This window comes from Chinchilla lanigera, unplaced genomic scaffold (genome assembly GCF_000276665.1).
Source record: "Chinchilla lanigera isolate Chin_1 unplaced genomic scaffold, ChiLan1.0 scaffold00012, whole genome shotgun sequence".
NCBI classification, from domain to species: Eukaryota; Metazoa; Chordata; class Mammalia; order Rodentia; family Chinchillidae; genus Chinchilla; species Chinchilla lanigera.
Window position 1 is genome coordinate 33,387,901 of NW_004955413.1, and position 23,121 is coordinate 33,411,021.

The following is a 23,121-nucleotide window of genomic DNA, read 5'->3' on the forward strand; positions in this document are numbered from 1 at the left end:
TCCCCTTCCCTCCCCTCCCCTTCCCTTCCTTTTCCTTGTCTTTCCTTTCTGTGTGAGAGGGACTGTCAGTAAGCCTGTGTGCCCTGCCATATTTAACTCAAACTCCTACTCCTTATTTACATTTTATTTTATTTTGTTTTAGCACCAGGAAGTGAACCCAGGACCTCACACTTGCCAGGCAGGCACTGTGCCACTGAACTATATCCCCAGCCCTCTTACACAAATTTTTAAAAATTTTTTTCTTACACAGATTTTAAAACCTATTAAATCAGTACCTATTTGACAAGTAGTTATAAAATACAGATAAAGAGAAAAATGAGAAAATCTTAGTCTTTCCACCTAGATATAACCTGTGGGCATCAGCTTCTCCTAGCTCTATCAGCTCCATAGTGGACAAGGTTGGGTTGTGCTCTGCTTCTAGAAAGCTCTGAGGAGCAGTTTGTACTTTCCCTGCTTCCTTGGACCATTGGATTTGAGCTCTGCTCATTGCCTCGGTGCGTTCTGTTTTGTTGTTTAGAGAACCCTGCTGTGGCCTTCAGTGCTGCCAGCCTGGTCCCCCTCCCTGTTCTTTCTGGCTCCCTGCCTTCAGTGGCCACGAATTATCCCCTGTGCTGAACTCTTGCCCAGCCTTAGAGTAATCCCATGAGGTGGGCATTGTTATCCTATTTTACAGACAGGAACCTCAGAGGCCAGAGAGGTTGATCAAAGCTCAGCTGTGACCCAGCCCTCAGGCTCACTTTCTTCCCACACCCAGCCTAGAGTGCCCTGAGCACCAGCCACACCTCTTTGTGGTGCCTGGGGCCTGTCTTTTGGGTCTCTCTGTGTTGGAGGACCCTCACAGTTCTGAGGCTGCTCCCTCAGGGGGCTGAGGAAGATCACCTGCACCCACAGCCAGCTGAAATCCCTCTTCCACACTCAGATGGCCACCATACTCAGCTAGCTATTTCCTCTGACTCTGTCAGAACCAAGAACCCTTGGGTCTGGCAGACCCACATGACCACCTTCACTTGACACTGGCACATGTCGGGAAGAGACAGTCATAGCAGCTGACCTCAACTGAGTGCTTCCTGCATGGCAAGTGCTACTCTGCTTTATACATATTAGTCCCTCTTGTCCTCATAGAAGCCTTATGGAGCAGGCAAATGTCATCACTTCCATGTTCAGAGAGTGAGGGAGTTGCCCTGGTGTAGGGACAGTCCTGTCCCAAGGTAGTCAGTCCCTGGGGATGTTTCCACTGGGTTCCAGACTGCTGAGCCCTGTGTATATTCCCTGATGTTCTCAGATATACCTATATGAGAGACAGAACTCTAGACCTTATTACTAGTGCTATTGTCAAGGGCCTGGGTCTGGGCACTGTGAACAGGTGCGACTACACTGGGCATTGGACAGGTATGCCCCTTGGGTATTAGAAAAGTGTGCCGCCCTGGGTATTGGACAGGTACGCCCATGCTGGATGTTGGACAGGTGTGCCAGTCTTAGGCATTGGACAGATATACCTGTGCTGGACATTGGGCAGGTGTGCCTGCACTGGGCATTGGGAAGGTGTGCCCACCCTGGTGTGACAACTGTTCTCTACTCTGTTTTTGTCAGATACTTAAGAGGGAGCACAGTGATATCATTATGGGATTACACATGCTAGTGTATATTCTTCAAAACTATTGACATTTATTAAGAATAAATTACTTGGATCGGGGATATAGCTCAGTGGCACAAGTGCCTGCCTGGCAAGTGCAAGGTCCTGAGTTTGATTCCCAATACCAAAAAAAAAAAAAAAAAAAAAAAAAGAATAAATTACTTGCACACTGGCTTACACTGATGCTGTATCATAAACTGCAGGTGTGGTATTTCTCCAGACTTAGGACAGTTTGGGTGTGTGCTTCCAGATATGACAGGCAAGGACGTGGTGAGGGTAGCAGAGGAAAGGTAGGTTTTCTATGCAGAGGGAAGAATGCAGGCGAGTGGGACTTGGCCTCAGTGAAACAGTTTAGTTAAACAGGAGGTGAGAGGTCTGGCAGGTAAGTATGAAGCCCTAGAGAGAGATAAGAAAGGTTATTTAGAGAATGGAAGGGGTCAGAACACAGGGGCTTAGAAGCATGTAAATGGTCTTAAAACTTTAAACTTTTAGTAATCAAAATACCATTTGGTCACAGAGTAATACTTTTTCTGTTCTAAGGTCTATTTGATGCATTGTTCTTTTTTTTACTTTTTTTTAAATTTTAGGAACAACAGAGGTTAACAGCAGAATACATTTACTGAGGGAAAGAAAAGAAAGCTTCTGTCCAAGAGAGTGACAGCAGGGGGGGCTGAGTGGGTTACCCCCGATGCATTGTTCTTTTCACATAGGTCTATTTCCTAAAAAGCAGATTATTTAAGCATCTTCCTGAGAGTTGGAGAAGTCTAATTTCACCTCCAGTGCTTGGACTGTGCCCTTTTAGATACCCAAACACAGCCTGTGAGCTTCTGACTTGCGATGTGCCACAGATCAGCGACAGACTAGGTGGGGATGAGAGTCTGTTGAACCTTCTGTATGACTTCCTGGATCGAGAACCACCACTCAACCCTCTGCTTGCCAGTTTTTTCAGCAAGACAATTGGCAATCTCATTGCAAGAAAAACTGAACAGGTAATGATATTTGAAGTCCACTTATTTTGAACAACCACAGCTGTCACTGTGCAGCTGTCACAGGTTATGGGGGTAGAGTTTGCTCGGTGGGACACAAGTGGAGCAGCGTGGGTGGCTGACAGGTAACTTGAGTTGGAATAAGAAAGTGCCTTCCTAGAGATGTTTGTGATGGTCTGCTCAGGAGTAAGCATCACTTCCTACCCACACTGGGGACAGCTTCTCCTGTAACTGCCATGCCTTCTTCATGGCAGAACCTTTGCTGTCTACCTGCTCAGGTTTGTATTTGTCTGTGTGGGAAATACGTCTGTGGGTCCAGAGCACTTACTGCTTCAAAGCAGACAAAAATAATATGGCCATTAGGTTTTTCTTTTTCTTTTCTGGGGGCAGGAGCAATTGAAGCCAAGGGCATTCTCCACTGAGCATATCCCAACCCCCTTTTTATGTTATTTTTTAATTAAAAAAATTTTTTTGAGACAGAGTTTCACTATACAGTTCAGGCTGGCCTTCAGCTCACCATGTGTACTCAGTTGGCCTTGAACTTGCAGTGATCATTCTGCCTCAGGCTCCTGAGTGCTGAGATTATAGGCATGTGCCACCATGCCCTGTTCCCCTTGTATTTTAGAGACAAGGTTTCACTGAGTTGCCCAGGCTAGTCGTGAACTTGAAATTCTCCTGCCTTTGCCTCCCAAGTAGCTGGGATTACAGGCGTGTGCCACTGTGTCCCACAATTAGCACTGGTCTTTTGTAGGAGAGTGAATCCATCTTCCGGCTGTGGCTTATCTTTCTCTGCCTTACTCAACCTGATAGGGGATTCAGCCCCTCTAGACTTTTTTTGGTTGTTGTCTTTCTGAGACAGGGTCTCACTATGCAGTTCAGGCTGCTGTTGAGCTTACTTCGTAGCCCAGGCTGGTCTCGAACTCACAACGATCCTCCTGCCTCAGCCTCCTGAGTTCTGGGATTACAGGCGTGCGCCACCACGCCCGGCTATCCCCTCCAGACTTTGGACACAGGTTGGGGAGACCTGATGGCAGCCTGTGCTTGCCATTGAGTTTGCATTGGCAGGCAGAAACACCAAAATGACAGCCAGGATTTGGAGGCAAGTTTATTTGTCAATGGGCACTGATCAGGATCACTCTCACAATATCAGGCCCTGATCTCTAGTGGTCTAGGGCTTATATGTGAGCAGGACGTACAGAGGCAGAATGGCTCGTCAGTTAGGGATTGGTTTATTCAGTGTGCATCATAATGATCAGCTATGCGTCACAGTGACCAGCCGTTTCTAAGAGACGGAGCAACTGAAACTGCAACAGGAACTATTCTGGCCAGCTGGCCAGGGGACCATTTTCTATTACAAGCTCAGCAGGCCGTCGGCCATTATTCTTACCTCTTATGCATTCCCACTGGATTGTTTTAAAACACATCTCAGACGTCAAATAATTTTTTTTTTTTTTGGTCTTTTTTTGAGATGGTCTCGCTATGCAGTTCAGGCTGGCCTTGAGCTCACTTTGTAGCCCAGGTTGATCTGGAACTCGCAACGATCCTCCTGCCTCAGCCTCCTGAGTACTGGGATTACAGGCATGTGCCACCATGCTCGGCTTCAAATCATTTCTTTTATAAATATTTTAGTATATATCTCTGAGTTGCAAGGACGTCTTTCTTCTAAATAGTACTAGGTATTAAAATGCCCCCAGAATATTAGCTGTAATTTTTTAGTATAATCAAGTGTCTATTGAGGGAGCAGGTCAATTTTTTTTTGTCTGTGCCTTGAACCATAAGAAAAGTGATTGTTTCCCTTGAAATTCTGTGGACATATGGTAAATATTCAGGTAAATGTCATCTTTTGTCAGGTTGTGAGGAACCAGAGAGGATTGTCTCACTTTAGGTCTGTTTTGAAGCAGAATAGATGTGAAGAGCAGCAGTGTGGAATGTGTGTGTGTATGTGTGCGGTGGTGAGACGGACACTGGCAGTAGGGGTGGTGCTGAGGGCAAGGGTGTGAGCACTCACAGTAGCAGGAGTGCTGGGCTGGGGGCATTGTTGTATATGTAAGGGAAACTTCAGCCAAGTTAACAGTGAAATTGTGAATTTCGTAATTTATTGTAGGCTGGTCATACTCCTCTGCCACTTTTAGGTATTTCTTTATAATTTTACTGGCTCATTTACTTACCTCTTCTTCCTTTACTCAATGCTAATGCATTAAATTAATATGAGCTAAAAGTCTCCTATGGTAATCTCTAGGAATGACTACTGTTGATTATGTAGTGCACACTCCACTGAAGTTGTTCAGTAGATGTACAGTTGCTAGTTTTCACACAATGGTACTAGACTCTGAGTGTTGCAAATTTCTTTTCTCACATACACATAGATCTTGGATCTTTCACTGAGAGCCACCTTGTTCCCTTGTATCACTCAAACATGATTAACATGACTTTGTGTCAGTCATGCAGGTGTCAGCTGTGCCCACACTAGCCGTGACTGGCAGGGCTGCAGTGAGCCTTCCTTCTATGTTTCCCCAGACTGGGGGTGGCCCAGAGCTGGGATTTGCTGGCAAAGCAACAAAGTTTCTTTTTTTTTTTTTTTGGTTTTTCTCTGGTACAGGGAACCGAACTCATGACCTTGCGCTTGCCAGGCAGGCGCTTTGCCACTGAGCTAAATCCCCAGCCCCAGCAACAAAGTTTCAAACGTGTAAAAATGAGATTAGATCATCTAGGAACCCCCATGTCTCTGTTACCCTTTCCACATGATCATGATTATTATGGCTTGTATCTGAATGTCCCCCAAAAGGCTCAGAAGGTCAGAGGTGGATCTAGAGTGTGATGCTGGGATCAGGGTGTGTGATTATTAAATTGGTCCAGTGATTGGTTTGGCATAATCCTGGGTGTGGTTAATGGGAAGGCCCACCCTCGGTGTGAATGCTGCCTGCCCTAAGGGCATGTAGCCTGGATAGGATGTAAGGGACAGAAAGAGGGCTGCTGTTGTCACTTGCTGCTTGTTCCTTCTTTGCTACTTTGCTGCCTTACTGCTTTCTGCCCACCATGAACTGTTTCTCCTCTGTGATGTCCCTCTGCCGTGGCACCCTGCCTTGGAGGCAGCCAACTATGGACTGAAACCTCAATAAACTGTGAGCCAAAATAAACTTTTTCTCCTTTGATGTTAGGTGTTGGGTGTTTTGTCTCAGCAACAAGAGAAAAGTAACCACAACAGTGACCAATCTTATCTCTTCTCAAGCCCCTTATTTCCAACACCAACCCTAGACAACTTTGATATGAATTCCAGACACCAGATCATTTATATGTATTTCATTATGTTCTTCTAAAGAACAAGGGCTCTTTTACAAGCATAAACACACTTCCATTATCATACCTAGATTAGTGATACTTATAAAAATATTTTATTAGCGCCTTTTACAAAATACTGAGTTTCTGCTAAGTGTGGTAGTACACATTTGTAATCCCAGCACTCAAGAGGCGAGGCAGGAGGATCACCAAGAGTTCGAGACCAGCCTGGACTACGTAGTGAACCCAAAGCTAGCCTGAACTATATATTGACACTATCAAAAAAAAAAAAAAAATTGAGTTTCAATGTGGTATTTTCATACATGCATATGATGTATTATGATCATATCCATCCTATTACCTTCCCTCACATCTCCATACCTTGTTTTGTTTTGTCTTGAAATAGGGTCTCATTAGGTAGTGCAGGCTGACCTTGAACTTGCTTATGTAACCCAGGCTGGACTTGAACTCCCGGCAATCCTTCTGCCTCAGCCTTCCCAATGCTGGGATTATAGGAGTGTGCCACCACACCTGGCCACAGCCCCATACTTAACTCCATCAAATATGCATACAGTTTGCAAATTTCTCTGATAATCTCAAAATGTTTTTCAAGGTTAGTTCAAATTGCTGTCATCCCTATGGCATCATCAGTAGAGGGGTTACCATACTTCTGTCAAGAGCCAGATGGTAAATACTTTAGGTTTTATGGGCCATAGATAATCTCTTTCTCTTATTCTTCCTTTTTGTTTTGTTTTGTTTTTAACCCTTTGAAGTTACTTGTTTGAGCACTCGGTGCAGGCTGTACGGATAGAACTTTTGTTTGGTTGGACTATAAGTGGGGCGTGGATGAGCCTGCTCTGACATTCTGCCACCAATCCTTTATCTTCAGGAGTTACAGTAATTAACATTTACATTGATTTATGCACTTCAAAATTTTTTTTCTTATGGCTGTAAGTATAGAACTCAGGGCCTCATGCATGTTAGGCAAGTGCTCCACCCTTGAGCTACATCCACATCTCCTGTGTGTTGTTTCTTAGCCTTTTATTTGGAAGCTCAGCAAACATGCAGACAACGACACAGTACAGCTTAGCCCAGATGTCCTCAGAAAGTGGAAGCCATGGGGCCATTACTCATGACACTCCTTGTTACTGCTTCTACTCTCTCATCAGTCATCCTCCTGACCTAGATCAATGTGTTTAGTTCGCCTATTTTAAAAATTTTAAAAACTTGTAGCCAGTGTAGTGGTGTATGTCTGTAATCCTGATACTCTAGGAGGCTGAAGCAGGAGGATCACAAATTTTAGCTCAGCCTGTACAACTTAGTAAAAAAACCTGTCTCAGAATAAAGGAAGAGGGAGGGGATGTAGCTCACTGTGAAGACCCTGGGTTCAATCTCCGGTATAAAACACATACACACCCCTGCAGCAGTTATATCCTCATAGTACAGTGTCAAAATCTGGGGTTGACACTGGTGCAATTGATACCATACGCAAAAACACTGTTGTCTCAGGGTAACAAAATTTAAACTGAGGCAAAGAGAATGAACTCAAAGGCAGAGGTTTTAATTAAGAAGGAATTAAAAATGGAGAGGGAAATTCAACTTGAGAAGAGGAAAGGGCCACAGAGCTGACCCAAGTCAGATTGGCCTTTTTGTAATGAATGGGGCAAGTTTTCTATTTCTGAGCAGGAGGTGCAAGGGTGGGCAAAAGTCTGGTAATTTTTCACTGGTCCTGAGCAACACTTTAAAATATGTCATTTGCTGTGCAACTGTCTCAGCCTTGAGGAATGGGTGGCCTACTTACTCCATTCCTACAGGAACATCCCAGCCTTGTGGTAAGGAAGGACTGGTGTAATTGCTAAGTGAACGTGTGGTGGTGTAAGAAAACACAGTCATACTTTTTAAGAAGTACAGTAATAGGTTAAGGGGCCAGAGTTTGTTCTTCCCTTACTTCTGTATGGTGAACCATGACAGCTTTATTCTTGGAGACATTAACTTTAATGGTGCACTTGGTTTTTGAGGTTGATAAAATTATTTGAGAGGGCGAGGAGATAGGATTTTTTGTTATTTGTTTGCAATACTAGGGTATCACTGTGTAACTCAGGCTGGCCTCGAACTCATGGCTATCCTCCTGCCCTCTGCCTCCTTAATGCTGGGATTGTAGGGGTGCAGCTCCATGCCTGGTTTCCTTATACATTTATATAGGACGTAGTTCCTCCTTTTGTGTTTTCTGAAAGAGTCTATGTAATTTTGGGGTTATTTTCGCTAAATGGTAGAATTTGCCAAGGCCATGAGAGCCCTGAGAGGTCTTTTTCTTTTTTTTTTTTTGGTACCGGGAATCGAACTTAGGACCTCTGGCTTGCCAGGCAGGCACCGTGCCACTGAGCTATATCCCTGGCCCTAAACTCACATTTTAGCCCAGGCTGGCATTGAACTTGGAACGATCCTTCTGCCTCAGCCTCCCAAGTATTGAGATTGTAAAGTTGTGCCACCGCGCCCAGTGTTTGATTGATTGATTCAAAAGTTTTTGAGACAGAGTCTCACTCACTTATACAGTCCAGGTTGGCCTCAAACTCATGGTGATCCTCCTGCCTCAGGATATCTGTAGGGTCTGTAGCAGGGTCCCATTTCAGTCCTGATGGTGTTATTTATTCCTTCTCGGGTGTTGTATTTTGTTTTGTTGTTGTTGTTGTTTTCGGTTTTTTTTGAGACAGGGTCTCGCTATGCAGTTCAGGCTGGCCTTGAGCTCACTTTGTAGCCCAGGCTGGTCTCGAACTCACAACGATCCTCCTGCCTCAGCCTCCCAAGTATTGGGATTACAGGCATGTACCACCACACCTGGCTCGTTTTTTTTTTTTTTTTTTAAGACAGGGTCTTGCTATGTATTCTAGTCTGGCCTTGAACTTATTCTATAGCTCAGGCTGGCCTCAAACTCATGGTGATTTCCTGCCTCAGCCTTCTGAGGGCTGGGATTACTATGCCCAGCTGTGCACCTTTTCCATTTTGTTTGTACTCTCTCCCTCTAGGCGTTTAATCATACTTTCGGAATGCCTTCCTCCTCCCCTCCTCTTTCTACCCTTTTCTCCTTCTTCCTCCTCTTCTCTCTGTTCTGTTCTGCTCCTCCTTTGTCTTACTTTCTTCCTCAACTGTCTCAGTCTGTCTTCTCTTGCTGTAACTGAATACCACAACCTGGGTAATTTCTAAAGAAATTTATTGCTTGAGCTGTGCATGGTGGTGCATGCCTGTAATCCCAGCACTTGAGAGGCTGAGGCAGGAGGATTGTTGCAAGTTCTAAACCAGCCTGGGCTACAAAGTGAGCTCAAGGCCAGCCTGAACTGCATAGCAAGACCCTGTCTCAAAAGACCAAAAAAAAAAAAAAAAACAAAAAAAGAAAAGAAAAATAAATTTATTTCTTGTAGTTCTGGAGGCTGGGAAATCCGAGCTTGAGGGGCTTTTGGTGAGAGCAGAGTCCAGAGGATGCCACAGGATAGCACATTGCCAGTTAGTACAGTCTCTCCTCTCTTTATGAACCTGTTCATGAGATCACAGACCCTTATCCTCATGACCTCATTTAAAACTAATCACCTCCCAAAGACCCTACCTCTAAATACCATGTAAGTATGACTTTGGGATTAATTTTCTTTTTTTTTTTTTTAATTTTAAAGAATAAAAGAAGGATAACATAATAATAGGGGGGACTTAGCAAATTACAGACAAAATGGTAGGAAATTATCAATGGTTATCATTTTACATATTATTGTCTACAAAATAGTTTCTCAGGAAAACAAATAGACAAATAATAGTGAGTTACAGACAAAAGAGGTAGGAGATTATCAAGAGTTGTTGTACTATACTTTGGTATCTTCAAAGTGGCTTCTAAAGAAAATAGAGCTATACATGAGTGACCTATTGAAAAATCATTAACTATTCTCAATGGTTGTTGTAGGAAACACATAATAATAAACATACATCCATTTATGAAATAGGATAGGAACATTACAAACTTTACACAGTTATGGATAGATTAGTAGGAAAATATCAATGGCTGCTGTAATACGTGGTGGTATCTTCAGAGTGGTTTCTCAGGAGGGATTAATTTTCTAATCCATGACGTTTGGGGGATATGCTGAGAACTATAGTATCCTCTCAGAATGAGCATAGCAAAACCCCCCAGTTGGGTGGACCTTCTCTGTGCTCTGCTGTTTCCAGTAGTGTTCTGGCTCTATCCCAGCCCTCTCCCCTGTGACCTGAAAGTGGCAGGCACTTTATCTATGGCCATTTGGAAGACATGTGGAGATGGGAACTCAGCCAGGCTTTCCCCTGGTCTCTGTTCTCACCTATAACCCACTCCCTGAACAGCCCGTCATACTCACAGAGGTGCTGTTCCCACTCCTCCCTGGCTTCACACTTTGCTGTCCATGTCCATACCTGTTGGCATTGATCACCAACCACTATATGACACCTCCTTTTTCTTTTCTAAAGCTTCAGTCTTCTCTTCCTTTCAACTGCTAGTGTTCTTCTCAGGGACTGTCCATTTATATGTACTTGTTTGTGTTCATACTTGGGGGCTATCAGCAATGACCCGCATCTCCCAGCCCAGCTCCATGCACGTTACCCAATTTTTTTTTTTTTTTTTGGTACTGGGAATCGAACTCAGGACCTTGCGCTTGCCAGGCAGGCACTTGTGCTGCTGAGCTATATCCCTGGCCCCACGCCACCCATTTTGGTTAGAAAAACTTGAGCCAGTTATGTGCCCAGTGGTGGCTGTGCACAGCAGCCTGTACTCTCCTACCTGAGACACAGTGTCCTGCTCACACAGCACTAACCCAACCCCAGCCTGTGCAGCAAACTCCTCACAGGCACCACTGCACTCAAGGGCTGTCTGCCTGTCCTGGGAGGGTTCTTTCCTACAATTTTATTTTTAGTCTCTCCATCATTTCTCCTCTAGATACTTGGAAGTTAATCATTCTCATGAGAGTTCTTGGAGAAAGTGTCCTGGCTATCAGGGTTTAACTGTTTAATAATCTGGTGTGTTTGATTGCAGGTGATTGTGTTCTTGAAGAAGAAAGACAAGTTCATCAGCCTGGTGCTGAAGCACATGGGCACCTCGGCACTCATGGACCTGTTACTGCGCCTTGTCAGCTGTGTGGAACCTGTGGGGCTCCGGCAGGAAGTCCTGCATGTGAGTGTCAGGATTGCACTGTCCCATTCTCTGTAGAGGCCTGGTCCAGCTCCTAGGCAGGTGTCACCCCCAGGGTTCCCATATGCACCTTGTCCTACTTCAGCTCAGTCAAAAGGACAGCATACTGGTGCCTGCCCTAACATTCTTTGACCTCCCGCTCTGTGCTAAAATAGAAGCAGGCTTTGCTCATCTCCTGTCTTTCTCTCCCGAGGCACCCACTTGGTCTTGGAGCAGGGGCTCCATATTTAAGACAGGCAACATAGTGTAGAAAACAAGCTGATAATGGCTCCACACTTATCCCAGAGTGTGGATGAGACTGTCCTGCAGGTCAGTTAGAGGACAAATCTATAGTCTCTGGGAAAAAGAAGGGTTCCCAGCCCCTGGAAGGTGCATTTGTGTTCCCTGTCATTTGGCAGGCTTTGTGCTGCAGTTTAAATTAAAGTTACAAGCTGTTGGAACTTTGCTCTTTTTATTGTCAGGTGTCATAAGGGTTATTCTCACTTTTGGGATGATAAATCATTTCCCCATGGTGCTAAGATTTACAGCATACAGCATACATATGAGCTGCTGTGAGTAACTGCTAGTAGGAATCCTGCATAACTACGTGCTATGTAGCCTTTTACTTGCATAAGTTTATTCATTTATCCGAGCAGCCTGGTGGGTCAGTTTCCTACCCTCAGATGAGTCTGAAATACAGGGCTCTAAGTGCACCAGAGGAGCCAGATTTGCCAGCTCTGCTGTGCCCTGACATGATCACATGGGGCGTCCCCTGCCCTTGACCTTGAAGAGTGTCAGCTTCAGGCTTTACTGTGCTCGTACAGCTACCCCAGGGTCTTTCTGCTCTTCCTGATCCTGGGAAGGCCCCTGCTAGTGCAGGGAGCTGCAGCATATCTGGTTTCCATGTTTAGCTCAGTAACAGGGCTTGTGTTTTGGCCCAACTGCACCGTGGGCTTCTGAGATGTACCCCAAAGGTAGTGTGTGCACCATTAAGACAGACAGACAGTGGTCCACCCAATTAAACTCTTTTTAAGCTACTCTTAAGAGTTCACTTACTGTGTTCTGTGGGTTCTTTCTGGGTCAGGAAGAGCCTGTCCTAGGAAACGTGGGTGCGTGGGTTTCTTCTACACCAAAGGAATTTCTCTGCATTTAGGTAGATGTGAGCAGAGATGTTGATAGGCTCCTTTTTTTTCCCCTTTTCAGTGGCTTAATGAAGAGAAAATCATCCAGAGACTTGTGGAATTGATCCATCCGCATCAGGACGAAGATGTGAGTCTTACAGAGCCCATCTTCTTGCATGAAAGCCCTGTATTTGGGCTGACAGAGCACTTGCTGCTGCTCGGGTTGCGGGTGGGAGGCAAGTCACTTCTTTCTTCTCCTCTGAGGGCCAGTTAGATATATCTTTTCCTTGGGGCTGGGGATTTAGCTCAGCGGCAAAGCGCCTGCCTGGCAAGTGCAAGGTTGTGAGTTCGATTCCTGGTACTGGAAGAAAAACAAAAAAAAAAAAACAACAGATACATCTTTTCCTTTAATCAAGTTCTAACATCTTGGCAGGTATTTGTTTGTTACTAAAAATTCATGCATAATAGAGCTGGAGATACAGCCCAGTGGTAGAGTACTTGCTAGTGTATGCAAGGCCCTAGGTTTCATTTCCAGTCCTCTAAACAGAAACTAAAGCAGCATATGATTTCAGTGTGGCTGGTGATCACTTCTTGACTTTTTGGATGAGATCAAATATAACATGGAAGCTGGGCATGGTGGCGCACGCCTGTAATCCCAGCACTCAGGAGGCTGAGGCAGGAGGATCATTGGAAATTCAAGACCAGTCTGGGCTACAGAGTGAGCTCAAGGACAGCCTAAACTGCATAGTGAGACCCTGTCTCAAAAAGATGAAAAAAAAAAAATAACGTGGCTACTGAAGTCTAACTAGCTCAGCCCCAAAATTATAACATGTATGTATAAAAAAATTAATTATATGTATTATAAAAACAGTCTAACTAGGTGTGGTGATGCACACCTACGCTGTATTTCTAGCCCTCAGGAGTCTGAGACAGGAGGATCCCTGCGAATTAAAGGCCAGCCTGGGCTAGTGAGTTCAAGGCCAGCCTGAACTGCAAAGAAAGACCCTGTCTCAAAAAGCCAAAACCCCCCCCCAAACAACCCCAAAAGTCTTAACAGACAAGTTCAAGCCCTGCCTAGGCAACTTGGTGACTTAATGAGACCCTGTCTTAAAATAAAAGATAAAACGGGCTGGAGATGAAGATCAGTGCAGAGGGCCTGGGTTTAATCCTTAGTACTTCCCAAAAGAAGTCCTGAACACAGATGGCCTGCACAAGTCCTTTTTAGTTCTAGCAGTTTCTGTGGTTAGGGATTTGCCAGTGGCCTAGTGGCTCAGAGTCTCTCGCAGGGCTGCAATCATCTCTGGGCTTAACTAAGGAAGCTCCACTTCCACAGACAGTGGCTTCACAGCATTCAGTTCAGGGGCTGTGGCACATGCTGCCCTCAGCTCTGTGCCATGTGGGCCTGTCATAGGGCAGGACTCACATGGAGGCATATGACTTCATGGAGTGAGCTGGACCTAAAGCAAATTTAAGTCCACCTCAAAAAGTGACAGCTCTCACTTGAGCTGCATTTTACTTTTTTTTTTTTTTGGATACAGGGTCCTGTGTAGTTCAGGCTGGCCTCAAACTCAGGGTGACCCTCCTCCTTCAGCCTCCCAAGTGCTGGGATTACAGGCATGCACCACCATGCCACACCATTCTACTCTTTAGACTTGAATGAGGTCAGCCTACATGAGGAGGGCGGTTTACAAGGGCATGGTTTCCAGGAGAGGATGGCTGTGGGCTTCCTGGAAGTTTTCTGCTGTAACTGCAGAAACATATGAAGTGATGTGTAGATACAGAAGGAAAAGCCAGCTCTAACTCAGGGTCTTCTACTGAACCATTACAGTACAGGTCACTTTGCTTGCCAGATGCAAAAGAGTTATCTCCAGAAAGCTCAGCTTTCCAGTAGACCCTAGCTAGCTCCCTTCTGGTTTGGTTCAATTCTGAATCTCTATTTGGAGTTTGTTTCAGATCCCGTAGGTTGAGGGTTTCATCACCAGGACTGCCTGCCTCACTTCTGATGCCAGTTACAAGCCTCAAGTTGTCTTTCCTGTGCTTTTGACTGGCTATAAATCAGGCTTCCTAGTGTCTTCACCTTGGGTTTGATAAAACTGCTTGAGAGGCTCACAGAACTTGGGGAAACACAGGCCCTGGTTTACTATAAAGGTTAATACAAAGGATACAGATGAAGAGATGCATAGGGCAGGGTACTGAGGAAAGGGTCCAGAGCCTCTGTCCCCCTCTCCTGTATACCCTTAGGAACTCCCACCAGCTCCAGAAGCTATACCGACAAAGACTTTTTATGAAGACTTCAGGGCATAGGTATGATTGCTAATAGAATAGGAAGGGAATCCTAGCAAGGCTTTCTGTTCAGATTCTTCTTGGCCTCTGTGCAGCTTTCTTCCTTCCAGATCCTGGTACAGGACCCCTCTGGAGAGAGGAGGGTTTTATCAAACAGGTAGGTCAGAGTCATGAACCAGATACTGTGGATGAAAACCAAATATTCAAGCCAGGTGTGGCAGCACACGCCTGTCATCCCAGCACTCAGGAGGCAGAGGCAGGAGCATCAGAGCCAGTTGGAGGCCAGCCTTGGCTACAAGTGAGTCCAAGGCCAACCTAGAATACAAAGTGAGACCCTGTCTCAAAAATATATTCAAATTGTAGCATTATAGGTGACGGCATGGCTTCTTCTCAGGTACCCCTCGCTGGTCTGCAGAATATTTGAGCTATATTCTGAGAGGCCTTTGTTTATGCATTGGATGTATTTACACACACACACACACACACACACACACACACACACATTCTGACCTCAGCAATTTTTAAAACATTGGTGTCCACTTGTGTCCAAAGGTGTTCATTGCTGCTTGATCACTGCTTTGTCTCCCCATCAGCCCACTGGACTACCAGACAGTTGGGAGAGGCTGCACTGGCTTCTGTAGGAAGCAGAGAGATCTTGTCTGAGATACAGAGCTCCAGGTGTGAATGTTATGGGTTGATTGCCAGAAACAACCAGATGCTGTCCTGTCCCTATGGCAGACTTGCTGCCGTGGACATGCCAGTCAGGGGCTGGTCTGTGTAGGGAGTAAGGGGTACATTTCTCTCTGGGTCACACTGCCTCCCCCACCCCAGAGCACCCCGTTGTAAGCCAGTGCATTTCAGTCAGGGTAGGGCAGGGGCAGTATTCATGGTTCCCTAGGAAAGTTGAGTTTCCTTTTTTCTCTATAGCAATTGCCCTATTTTTCCTTAGTTCATAGGATTCTTTCAGAATAATAGCAGCTACTCTTTTTTTGGTCTTTTTGAGACAAGATTTTACTTTACAGTTCAGGCTGGCTTTGAATTAACTTTGTAGCCCAGGCTGGCCTCAAGTGGCACTCCTCCTGCCTCAGCCTCCCAAGTGCTGGGATTACAGGCATGTACTATCATGCCTGGCTCATTAGATTTAAAATATAAAATCACTTCATATGGTCACATGTTCAGTATATCTCAAAACATGGGTCAGAGGTATAGAGTGACATCTGTGTAGTGTATTTGACCATTTGGGGCCCATTCTGAATACATGGTGATGGTGCAGTATAGGTAAAAAAGAAAAAAGCTCCATTTTTTTCCTCCAGTACTGAGGATGGACCCAGGGCCTTTGTACTAAGCTACATACCTGGCAATTTTCTTAAATTTTATTTTACTTTGAGACAGGGTCTTGCTAAGTTGCCCAGGTAGGACTTTAATTTATGATCTTTCTGCCTCAGCCTCCCAAGTACTGGGACTATAGGTGTGTACTAGTATGCCCAGCTCAGGTCTACATCTTGACAATGAGCAACCTTTTCAAGCTATGTTGAAATGAGCCTGTTAGTCTGGAATCTTTGTAGAAAACATAGAAAACTGCCTCCAAGAAAGTTTTGTGGTGTTGTGTTTTGTTTTTTGAGACAGGGTCTCACTATATAGTTCAGGCTGGCCTTGAACTCACAGCAGTCCAAGTGCTGGGATTTCAGGTATGCACCACCACACCTGGCCTCCTCTGAGCAAGTTTGAATCTGGCAGTGTGCTGGTCCTGCTGTCAGCTGTTCGTGGCTGAGACATCTGTTTCCCTATCTTTGCAGCGGCAGTCGAATGCTTCTCAGGCACTCTGCGACATTGTCAGGCTGAGCAGAGACCAGAGCAGTCAACTCCAAGAGACTCTGGAGCCAGACCCCCTCCTCACAGCACTGGAGTCGTGAGTACCAGGTTCACCGTGCAGTGGCCTTGCTCCAGATAACGGAGACGTGCTGGAGCCCTGCTGAGCACCAGGAGCTGCTGCTGCCACCTCTGATTCAGAGTCTGATGAGATCCCCAGTTCAGAGCCCAGGGAGGGTCTTGAGTCTCCAGCAAGACAGAACCCTGAGGCTCTGCCTGGAGCAGGGCTTTGGAGGGTCCTCCAGGGAGGAAAGTGTCGCTGTGTCACATCTGTCTTCTCTGACAGGCAGTGACCTCTGTGTGTGCCCGACAGGCAGGACTGTGTGGAGCAGCTTCTAAAGAACATGTTTGACGGAGACCAGACAGAGAGCTGCCTGGTCAGCGGAATGCAGGTGCTGCTTGCCTTGCTGGAGCCACGGCGGGCTGGGTGAGCCTTTCCCCGGGAAAGTGATGCAAGCTGCTCTGATATTGCAGGGCGTGGGTTCCCAGAGAATGGCTGGACTGTGTATCTTTAATTAATTTTTGGTTATGCAAGTAAAAATGTGGATGGCTGCCCCTGGTTGCAAAGGTCAACTTCAGCCAAGTGTAGTGACACACTCCTATAACCCCAGCTACTCTGGAGGTTGAAGCAGGAGGATCAAAAGTTCAAGGCCAACCTGGGCTAGGGATATGGCTTAGTGGTAGGGTGTTTGCCTAGCATCGGCAAGGCCCTGGATTGAATCCCTACTGCTGGAAAAATAAAAGGAAGGAGAGGAGGTCGGCTTTCTGACTACAGTCACGTCTTTTCTCACCCAATCAGGTATGAGTCCAACCTGAGGGCCATGCATTTGTATGTGTGCGGAGCAGTCTAGTTTCCCAGCACTGCTCCAGCAGGTCCTTGTAGCTCACTGGCTGCAAGAGCTTCCACTCTGACACACAACTATCTTTTCCCATGCATACAGTATCTCCCATGCTAGGAAAGGGCCTCATCTTTGTCTTGAATCAGGTGAACATGCATGCTCATCTGTCTGTGAGCACTGTCAGGCACAGGGCTGTCCTCCACCTTCTTTCTCACTCATCAGGTGTCATTTGGATGCCCACCATGCTGCTCACATGAGGGCCCTAGGAGACAGATAAAACTGTGGCTTCTCTTCCATTGTTCTTGGTCTAGCCCAGAAGGTCGGCTTGTGGACAGCAGTTCTACAGTGTAAAAAAGTGCAGTAGACCGGGAGGCAGGTCCATGAGGTCAGGCTGGTGGGTGGGCCTCGATAGTCAGGGAGCATTTTCCTTGAGAGGCTCCAAAATGGGATAGTCTTGACAGTGAGGGGTCCTAGTGTGGGCACCAGCAGGGGCAGTGATGGGTGGGGACAGGTAGAGCTTGTGTGGAAGCACCCTTGTGTCATTACCTTTGGGGAGGTCACCACACTGGCTGTTCTCAGGTACAGTTATCGAAGGCCTATTGAGGCAGAGGCAGCAGAATGCCAATTCTCAGGCAAGACAGGGAAACAGCAAAAAACACAGATTTGGATGAAAAGTTGGATTCACTGGGATGTAGGGGGGACGAGATCTTTCCCAGATACCAGGCAGAAACCTTAGGAGGTATTTGAAACTGCTTTGGGCACGGGTGGGGGGCACTGCCAGAGCCATTGGGAGCAGGAGGATCAGAGGTCACCTGTGTACTGCAGACCGCAGCAGTGTGGGGAGTCACGGCAGGGTTCACTGGCCCAGGGAGCCCTTGCAGGGGGTGCTGTCAAGGAGGCATGAAGACGATGCGTGCTGGTGTTCCTGGGTGCTTTCCCAGGGCCTCACCTGCTGGGGCGGGGGTCTGATCTCCTAAGGTGACTGCAGTTCTGTTATTTCCACGTGCTGGGGAGAACTTCATTACCCCTGGGACTCATAGCTTATGTCTTTTCTTTTTTTTTCTTTTTGTTTTTTTTTTTTGGGTTTTGGGTTTTTCTCCAGTACCGGGAACCGAACTCACGACCTTGCGCTTGCCAGGCAGGCGCTTTTGCCGCTGAGCTAAATCCCCAGCCCCTTGTCTTTTCTTTTTGAAAAGAGAAACGACAAGAAATTGTATTCATCTTCGTAGTGAGATTATTTCCTCCTCCCCTGCTCCCCCATACATAGTTATTCAGTAGGTAGAATGTTGATTTATCTTTATAAATCCAGGAAACTTTCACTACTCCTAAGGGCCAAGCCTAGCCCCACGTGTGATGGAGAGATAATATAAAAGTTAGGAAAACAGATAAGCCGACTGTTGCTTTTTTAACAGTTTATGTATTTAGAATTTTTCCTTTAGCAATATCAGTGACTTTTATTATTGGAAAAATACTTAAATAAATATCTCACTTAGAGAAATTTCCTTGAAAATGCAAAGAGATAATGTGGCTAGTCTGTCTCCTATTTCTTGATTGAGGCCTGGAGACACCAGTAAATATTTTCAAAGCAGGTGGAGTGAGGGGTTCCCATTAGGGGCCTAGTGGGAAAATGGCAGTGAGTTGTGTGCCACCAGACCCAGCCCTGTGGTCTCAACTGTCAAGCAGAAACAATTTCCTAGGGGCCCTAGATGCCTTTCTTTTCTCTGTGTACCCCAAGTCATAGAGCTCTTGCATAGTGTCACTCTTGAGATTTCTTTCTGCGAGAATTAAAAAGAGCTGTTTGTAAAAGAAAATGAGTTGCATGTTGGCAAGGTGCCAGAGATGTGCACGTGCATCTGCCGAGGCTCCATCTGCCGTCCTCATCCACAGGACAGAGGGCTTGGTGGACTCCTTTTCTCAGGGACTGGAAAGGTCGCACGCTGTCAGCAGCAGTGTCCTGAATGGCATTGAGCCACGGCTGAAGGACTTCCACCAGCTCCTTCTCAACCCACCAAAGGTAAAGGGCCATGAACCACTGCTGGGGCCTTTAGAGACATAGTAGGATGGGGTGGTATGCCAAGAGAGGACCCCACAGTGATCCCTGGTGAGTATTGCCCTTCGCAGACCCTATTTGAGAACCATCAGGCAGATACCAAAGCCTATTTCTTCTGGATGCCCTCCCTTCACCTTTTAATAGCCGTCTCTGCTTCCATGGAGAGAGGGGGCACTTTGTAGCCACTGCAGGCCCAGCCTCCAAGTTGGGGGTGCCCAGCCAAGGGATTCTGGGCTCCTACAGGGGCCAAGGATGACCCCAGGGTAGCCCTTCTCACCCAGCAGCTCTGGGAAGTGCTAGGATCATACCGAGGAGGATGGAATGCAGAGGTCCCTGATGCTTTGCTGTCAGCCAGGGCCCCTCTGTTTCTCTAGTCTCATGTCGTAGCCACTCACCCAGATGCAGCCCCATCCCTCTTCCTAGCACCCACTCTACCTTATGACATCTCTTACCAACCTGTTTGTTATCCGTCTTCCCCACTGACAAGCTCACTGGAGGCAGAGATTTTATTTCATCAGCCTATAATACCCAGTTAATGAAGACATAGTTGCATTATGGTCATGTGAGAGATCAGAAAATAAACATATCCAATCTGATGAGGGGAGCTTTCCCATCCTCTGAGTGTTTTGGGAATCTTTTAGCTCAGAGTACTAAGGCTGTGGCCCCAGAAGGAGCACACAACATTCTCAGCAAGGTGTTGTGCCGTGGGTTTCCATCTGTGGCAAGGGTCTTCTCACCCTCAGATTGGCACTGGTGACTCCGCTGTGGACACACCTGATAGGCTTGCAGGATCAGGCAAGATTCCCTGGGCTTCCTACCTCGTTCACTCTGTCAGCCCTGAGGGGAACAGTGGGTGCTTCCCTCTGTGGACCCTCTCACTTCCTCTTGCAGGCAGCCTTGCCTTGAAGAACCTCCATGTCCACACCCTACTCCCCCAGTCTGGGTCACATCATAAAGCGGTGGCCTTGACCCCAAGCAGTTGGCATGTGAGCCATGAGAAGCCAGCACTGGCTATGTTGGTCGCAGGGCTCCAACTGGGTGGTGCCTCCTGTGTTTGCAGAAGAAAGCGATCCTGACCACCATTGGAGTGCTGGAGGAGCCCTTGGGGAATGCCCGTCTGCATGGTGCACGCCTCATGGCTGCGCTGCTGCACACAAATACACCCAGCATCAACCAGGAGCTCTGCCGGCTCAATACCATGGACTTGCTGCTGGTGAGTGGGTGCCTCAGTCAGCCCTGCGTGTCTGCATGTGCTGTGCATGACAGACACACAGATGTCCCAGGAAGAGAGCAGCAAGGTCCGTCAGGGAGCCCTGAAAAAAGGGCTGCAACCAAGTGGTGCCGGTTCCACAGACCCTGGTGGAGTACACAGAGCAACAGCCTGGGGCTTGCCAGAAGCCACCCTCTACCATGGATCTGCCCTGACACCAGAGAGCAGTTGTCCCATCCTGTCATCTCCTTTCGCATATTCTGACAGATTGGATGGACACCACAGCTCATAAATAGAAAATGTCCTGAGCTAGGTGTAGTGATGCACACCTGTAATCCTAGCTACCGAGGAGGCTGAGGCAAGAAGGATCAGAAGTTTAAGGCCAGCCTGGGTAACTTGGCAAGATCCTGTCTCAAAAACCAAAAGGGACAGAGATGTAGCTCAGTGGTAGAATACTTGACTAGCATGCCTGAGGCCTGGCTGGATTCAATCCCCAGCACCACAGTGGAAAAAACTCCTGAAGGGGAAACTTCCTGTCATTGCAGGAGAAAGTCGCCCTTGAAACTCTGTCAAACCCATAGGCAACACTCCTTCATTCATCAGAAGCTGCCCCGTGGCCTGTGGAAGGCTGTGGGTGTCTGCAGAAAGGGATAGGTGGCAGGCAGGCAGCACAGTGCTGCTGAGGGGAGCCATGGCCCTGAGGAAGGGGTGCTGGGGGTGGTAGTGCCTTAAGTGGGGACTGGCAGTACTCCCATTCTACCCTGCCCTGGGCCTCACTCCCTGAAGATTGAACCCTCCCATAAACTATTTTCCAGAATGAAGATGTCTCTCTGGGGACTGGACCTGAGGGTGGTCACTATTGTGACTTAAACCCCAGTCTACACCAGGGGAGCATTTCTAAGACCCATTTTCCTTTTCTACTCTTCAAAATAATTTTCTCTCTGTCTTTCTTTTATTTTTATTTTAGTAAAGTATCATAAGCTTCTGCCATTTTAACTTTTTAAGTGTGCAATTCAGTGGTGTTAAGTACAGTTACAATATTTTGTAACTATTACAACTATCTGTTTCAAAAGTTTCTCCTTTACCAGAGACTGTCTACCCCTGAAATGCTAACTTTCCTTTCTACTTTTCCCCACTTGCTGGCAACATCCATTCTACTTTTTATTTCTGAATTTGAATGTGACCATTTCCTTTTTTTTTAAGACAGGAGCTCACTAAGTCCTAGAGTTGCCCAGACTGGACTCCAATTTATGATTCTCTTCCTTCAGGCTCCCAGAGTGCTACTATTACAGGTGTGCACACCCCACCTAGCTAATTTCCTTCCTCTTAAAGTAGAATGGTCTACCATTGCATCTATTGAGCACATTTTGTTTATCTGTCCATCAGTGAACACTTGGGTTTTCCCCACTTTTTTTGACAACAGGGAATAGTCGTGCCATGAGCACAGGGGTACAAACATCTGTCCGAGCCCTGCGTTCTGCTCCTTTGCTGTGTAGAGGAGTGGGACTGCAAGGTGGTACTGATCCCTTGGTGGCTTCTTGAGGAGCCTCCCAGCTGCCTTCCACAGCAGCCACTCTGTCGTGCATTTCCACCAGCAAGGTGCCGAGGTTCCGGTTTCCCCACTTCCTCAGCAACACCTGTTTCCTGTCGGTGTGAGCCGTGCTGATGGTTGTGCAGTGGCATCTCGTGGTAGTTTTGGTCTGCGTTTCCCTTGTCACTAACTATGAGCACCCTTTTTCGTTGTTTTATAGTGGTGAGGATCTGTTGCATACTAGGCAGCTTGATGATGAGCATCTTTTCATGTCGGTCATTTGTCTTCTTTGGAGAAATGTCTGCCTGTTTTTAAATGTCTCTGCCCATTTTTAAATTGGATGGTTTGCTTTTTTATAGGAGTTGTAGGAGTTCTTTACATATTCTGGATATTAATCTTTTATCAGATATATTTTTACAAATATTCTCTCCCTTTTTTTTTTTTTTTCTTTTTTTTTTTTTTTTTTTTTTTTTTTTTTTTTTTCTTTTTTTTTTCCTTGAGACAGGATCTCTCTGTGTAGTTCAGGCTGGCCTTGAGCTCACTTTGTAGCCCAGGCTGGTCTGAGTGCAGGGATTATACGGATGCGTCACCACACCCACTCTCTCCCTTCTTGCACTTATCTTTCATGCCTTCGGTGACGTAGTTTAAGATAGGAAAGTTTCTAATTTTGATGAAATTTAACTTATCTTTCCCCCCTTTTGTTGCCTGTGAGTTTGATGTCTAAATCCAATGCCAATTATTGTTTTTCCTCTGTGTTTTCTTTTTTGTTTTTTATGTTTTCCTCAAAGAATTAAACCTTTGCCCATTTTTAATTTATTTTTCTTTTCTGTGGCACTGAGAATTGAACCCAAATCCTTCACACTGAGCTACTTCCCTGCCCCTTTATTTATTTATTTTTAAATTTTTTTTTGGTACCAGGAATCAAACTCAGGAACTTGTGCTTGCCAAGCAGGTGCTTGTGTTGCTGAGCTATATCCTTGGCTCTTACTTTTTAAATTTTGAGGCAAGGTCTTGTTAAATCTCCCAGGCTAGGCTTGAACTTCAGATCTTCCTGCGTCAACCTCCAGGGGCTCTGGGGTTTTATACAGGGGTCACCATTCTTGGCTAATTTTTAAATTTTTTTCTTCCTTCTGTTATTAGTATGTTT

General features: G+C 46.2%; 1 protein-coding gene across 10 annotated transcripts in view; it reads left to right on the forward strand.

Moving 5' to 3' along the window:
• Ppp6r2 (protein phosphatase 6, regulatory subunit 2) overlaps positions 1 to 23,121 on the forward strand; it is a 62,483-nt gene that overhangs the window by 25,022 nt on the left and 14,340 nt on the right. For 9 of the 10 annotated variants that reach the window (XM_005379559.2, XM_013511407.1, XM_013511403.1 and 6 more), the window contains exons 3-9: positions 2,436 to 2,622; positions 10,937 to 11,074; positions 12,275 to 12,340; positions 16,272 to 16,384; positions 16,658 to 16,771; positions 19,071 to 19,197; positions 20,294 to 20,446. In XM_005379559.2, coding sequence (XP_005379616.1) covers positions 2,436 to 2,622; positions 10,937 to 11,074; positions 12,275 to 12,340; positions 16,272 to 16,384; positions 16,658 to 16,771; positions 19,071 to 19,197; positions 20,294 to 20,446 — 898 coding nt within the window. Of the gene's footprint in view, positions 1 to 2,413; positions 2,623 to 10,936; positions 11,075 to 12,274; positions 12,341 to 16,271; positions 16,385 to 16,657; positions 16,772 to 19,070; positions 19,198 to 20,293; positions 20,447 to 23,121 lie in introns of all 10 variants that reach the window. The other variant, XM_013511405.1, reaches the window with a different exon arrangement.